At 46.7% G+C, this 4303-nt stretch overlaps 2 protein-coding genes across 2 annotated transcripts; one reads left to right on the top strand and one right to left on the bottom strand.

Annotated features, from left to right (window-relative positions):
- Window positions 1–832: 832 nt before the first annotated feature.
- On the top strand, window positions 833–1373 carry LOC119283142 (histone H4). Its single transcript, XM_037562917.1, has one exon. The coding sequence runs from the start codon at window positions 910–912 to the stop codon at window positions 1219–1221; it is 312 nt and encodes a 103-aa protein (XP_037418814.1). The 5' UTR covers window positions 833–909; the 3' UTR covers window positions 1222–1373.
- A 1223-nt stretch (window positions 1374–2596) lies between these two features.
- On the bottom strand, window positions 2597–4066 carry LOC119283158 (uncharacterized protein At4g08330, chloroplastic-like). Its single transcript, XM_037562918.1, has 2 exons — window positions 3800–4066; window positions 2597–3106 (listed from the first exon to the last, which is right to left on the bottom strand). The coding sequence occupies exons 1-2, from the start codon at window positions 3847–3849 to the stop codon at window positions 2707–2709; spliced, it is 450 nt and encodes a 149-aa protein (XP_037418815.1). The 5' UTR covers window positions 3850–4066; the 3' UTR covers window positions 2597–2706.
- Window positions 4067–4303: the final 237 nt, after the last annotated feature.

Here is a 4303-nt window from a genome sequence, read left to right on the forward strand (position 1 = left end):
GGCGAAATAGAGGGTTTATGTACAGAGGTGCCAAAATTTGAAGGGGAACCGGCTAAACCCACAACGGGGCCGACACTAGATTACAACTCAACCAATACCCGACCATAGGACATGTCCTTCTGCTTGATCTTAAATTTTTCATGCATTAAGAAATGGTTTCACATCTAAAAAATATTCATGAATTTAATGTATGTTTGCCAATTTTTTAAAAGATTTTTATTCACGGAAATAAAACCACTCATGAATTTTCAAAGGTGTTCATGTTTCTAAAAATGTTCATACATTAAGAAATGCTTTCACATATAATATAACATTATTTTATTTTGTTTAAAATGTAAAAAAAAGGAAACACACGAAAAGAAAAGGAAAAACAGTCTTGGAAAAAAGGAACATAAATAAAAAAGAGGTTTGGATCGCGCCATTATACTCATCAACAATCATGGTCCATGCACCAAAAACAAAAGGAGGTTTGGATTGATTCTCCTGTATACCACATCTCGCGTTGAATTTCAGCCAAAGTTTATATCTGCAATCAAAGCACTCCGTCTAAATCCAGAAAGTTGGTTCGTAACTTAAAATCTGGAAAGTTCTCACAAAAGGAAGGAAAGCCACAACCCCCCGCCAACAGCCCAAAAATTCGAGCTGCCGCCCCACCTCTGACCCGGCCCGCCAAGCCACAGGTCCAAGCCTCCCGCCACGTCAGCGATCCGCGGCATCTCTCTCGCGGATCCCCATCTCGACCGTCCACCGCATCCGCATCGAACGGCAGGCACACGCCTCCTCCAACCTCTCTCCCCTTTAAAACGCCCCTCGCCCCTCCCCGCAAATCACAACACAAACCACCAACCACCACCGCTACTCCAACCCCACATTCGCTCGCCAGCAGCTCGAAGAGGATCGTCGGCGACCATGTCCGGGCGCGGCAAGGGAGGCAAGGGGCTCGGCAAGGGCGGCGCCAAGCGCCACAGGAAGGTGCTCCGCGACAACATCCAGGGCATCACCAAGCCGGCGATCCGGCGCCTCGCTCGGAGGGGCGGCGTGAAGCGCATCTCGGGGCTCATCTACGAGGAGACCCGCGGCGTGCTCAAGATCTTCCTCGAGAACGTCATCCGCGACGCCGTCACCTACACCGAGCACGCCCGCCGCAAGACCGTCACCGCCATGGACGTCGTCTACGCCCTCAAGCGCCAGGGCCGCACCCTCTACGGCTTCGGCGGCTAGGCGCTTCCTCGCCCCTCCCCTGCAGATCCCAAAAGCTTGATGATACCGCGACTAGTGTGGTTTGCTACTTCCTCTGTAGTTCCAAGTGAATCGTGAAACAAAGCTACTCGCATCTGGAGTTGGAAATCAATATACACCGTGTTTCTGAATTTTGTCTCGCTGGTTGGCCTGCTATATCTCTGTTTGTGTGCGATTGCTGTTTCTTCTGTAATGCAAAATTGTGTGCGCTCTGGAGTAAGTAGATTTTATCAGTAGACGCCGACAAATCGTACTTGGTTGTGCAACACTGGGCAGAATTGGTGTTCCTTCTGTTGTGCAACGCTGTAATTGAGATGGATTTTGTCTGCATTGCATACATCCAGTCTTAGATTGATTTGTTATGCTCACAAGAGTTCCAGCTGTGAAATTAGTCTGGAACTCTCACAGTTACCAATTCATGATGTGGTTACTGTGAACTGCTAACTCTGAATCATCATTTCTGCTTTATCTCTGTCGATTTCTAGTTGCTACAGAAACCTTTTCAATTGCTTGAACAGCGATTCCATGTGCAGAATTTGCTAATACACATACGCGAAAAAACCCCCTTCTGCAGTGGCAGCAACAACTACATCCTTTAGAGGAATTGGTCATCTTCATTTTGCTATCTCAAAGGAGGACGTGGATGAATTTACAGTGACAATGATTCACTGCAAATCCTGCGGATTCATTCACTGTATTCAAACGATTTTCCATTTGTGAGGTGTCAACAAAAAGTGAAAAACTGAACAATGAAAACAAAGGAAGGGGTGCAATGATGCATTGGATCTCTTACGAATTACATTCAGATATCCAAAGCAGCTCAAATAACAGAGTGGTAATTTCTCCTGAGAAGACATGATGCAGATTACAAAACCATGATCCGGTCAGAACGGCAATGTAACAGGTATACCAAGTTAGATTGATATTGGTATTCACACGAATTAGTGGTCCTTCTTGTTTGGCTTTGAAGTATATTTGTGTATAAAAGAAATCTTTCTATTAGACAATAAACTGAAGATAGACATCATTTTGATAGATAATATTCACAGTATCTCAATACATTTTTCTCTTCGACGCAAACAGCTTTGACCCCTTCCCACATGAACAACTTCAAGAACGCCTTTATGAGACTGAACGCCTGATAGGGAGGCGACTGAATATGGCAAACATGTTGCAAACACGCTGAAGACATAGATACACAAGTACCGACGTAGACACCAAAAAGACCCTCCCATTTTGTACTATCAACACAACCAAAAATTGACACTTCTGTTTAAAGTATACATGTACAACGGTAATAGAAAAGAAATGAAAAATTACTATCAAGTATGTGCAGTGAGATGACTGAAGCATCACAGAGATGGCAAGTTCCCTTGAAAAGCTCTGATTCACAGCATCCCAGTCCGGCACAGAGTAGAGACCTTACCATGCTTTTCAAGGCATACAATACATCATTTCAGATTGCTGTCATTGAGAGAATGGAACACCGGAGTCGTCCGATGATGGCTGTAGCGCATTGATCTTGATAACATATTTCTTTCGACTAGACGTGCAGCTGACCTCTGAGCTTGCGAGTGTGTCATCTGAGCTATGATACAAGGCAGAGTCCTCGTCGTCATAAGCATTACCGATATGGCCATTGCACTTGCGGCAGAGCAATCGTGTCCTCCTTCTGAAGAAACCCCAGGAAGACCTTGAGCGGAAGTACGGCGTGCAGCTCACTTCGTCGGTTTGCGTGAACCGGTTCTCGTCGACTGCGAAGAATGAGACGACGCCTTTCCTGATCTGCTTTCCATACTTTGATCCAATGTTGGCCGTGTTCCGTGTCGAGGAGCTCAAGTTCAATGCATAGCCACAGTACCCACAGCTTTCATGAAGAAACAAAGAACACACATCATCAGACTGAACATAGAAACCTGAAACTACCATCCTACCGCTTTGACAAGAACGTCGTATTCGCATATAAATGACAATTCCGTGTTTTTCTGTATGCCTTCACAAGTTCAAATTATGTCCCACAGAATTTATTATATCCTTCTGCACTCAAAACGTAACATTTTTTTTAAACGTAACACAGAGATGCTGCTTTCCATTCATTAAGATAAGAGGAGAAGCCTCAAAGGGGATTTTACATGTCAAAACTGTACAGAAAAACAAAAGAGGGAAGTAAGGCTACATCTGACTAATCCACTTAACACCTCTTATCCCAGCCGTGAGCCAGATGTTGAGCTCAGAGATGCTGATCTCTTCAAATAAACAGAGTGCCAACGATGATCATTTCATTTCAGTATTCTGAAGAAACAGAGGTTCTAGCAGCCAGAACATAACTAGAAGCAACAAAAGATTCAGTATCCATCCATGATGTACCAACTGAACCCAGCAATACCGCATCAGTAATCTCAAATTGACCTTAGTGGACGGTAAGTAGCACAGACTTTTGAGAACAAACACGGGAAGAAGCAAGGCAGTCAAGGTCAAAGACCAAACAAGATTGTCGATCCTAGGGTTCAACTGTAGGTTCCCTGAGCAGAAGAGAGCCACGGGAAGGAAATCGGCGAACCTGTAGGCGACGTCTTTGGCGGAGTAGCAGCCGTCGAGGGCCCTCGCCATGCTCCCCGAATCCCGATCGACTGGGGAAAGTGCCGGCCAGCGGGGAGGGAGGGAGGGAGAAGGGGGAAGAGGGGGGCTCTGCTCTGCTCTTTTGATTGGGGGCTGGCTGTGACGGCGAAGCGGGCAACGGTCTCCGCGGAGGGCAGGCAGGTAGGATTGGCGACCGCGCCGCGCTGGTTTCTCTTTCTTTTTCTCCTTTTCTTCGTGCCCTTTGGCGCACGTCGTGGCGGGCGGAAGGTGGGTGGATTGATGATGGTGGCGTTGCTCTCGCGTCGTTGTTGCCATGCCAGCAACGTGGCCAACGCCGTGATTGATTTGCTGCCGCGCCTGTGATGTGATCGTGAAGGCTGATGGTGCCTCGTTCGTTGTGCTTGCGTGTTGCCAGACGTTGCGCCTGTGTCGCTGTCTCTGTTCAAACTTCAAAATCTTCGGCAGCTGCAGCGCTTGGTCAATA

This window comes from Triticum dicoccoides, chromosome 1A, assembly GCF_002162155.2.
Source record: "Triticum dicoccoides isolate Atlit2015 ecotype Zavitan chromosome 1A, WEW_v2.0, whole genome shotgun sequence".
NCBI classification, from domain to species: domain Eukaryota; kingdom Viridiplantae; phylum Streptophyta; class Magnoliopsida; order Poales; family Poaceae; genus Triticum; species Triticum dicoccoides.

Excerpts from the sequence above, each read along its gene's own strand:
- LOC119283142 (XM_037562917.1), top strand. The coding sequence starts at position 910 with ATGTCCGGGCGCGGCAAGGGAGGCAAGGGGCTCGGCAAGGGCGGCGCC.
- LOC119283158 (XM_037562918.1), bottom strand. The coding sequence starts at position 3,849 with ATGGCGAGGGCCCTCGACGGCTGCTACTCCGCCAAAGACGTCGCCTAC. Across the intron at positions 3,107-3,799 it reads GCCAAAGACGTCGCCTACAG|CTGTGGGTACTGTGGCTATG; the intron begins GTTCGCCGATTT and ends TCTTCATGAAAG.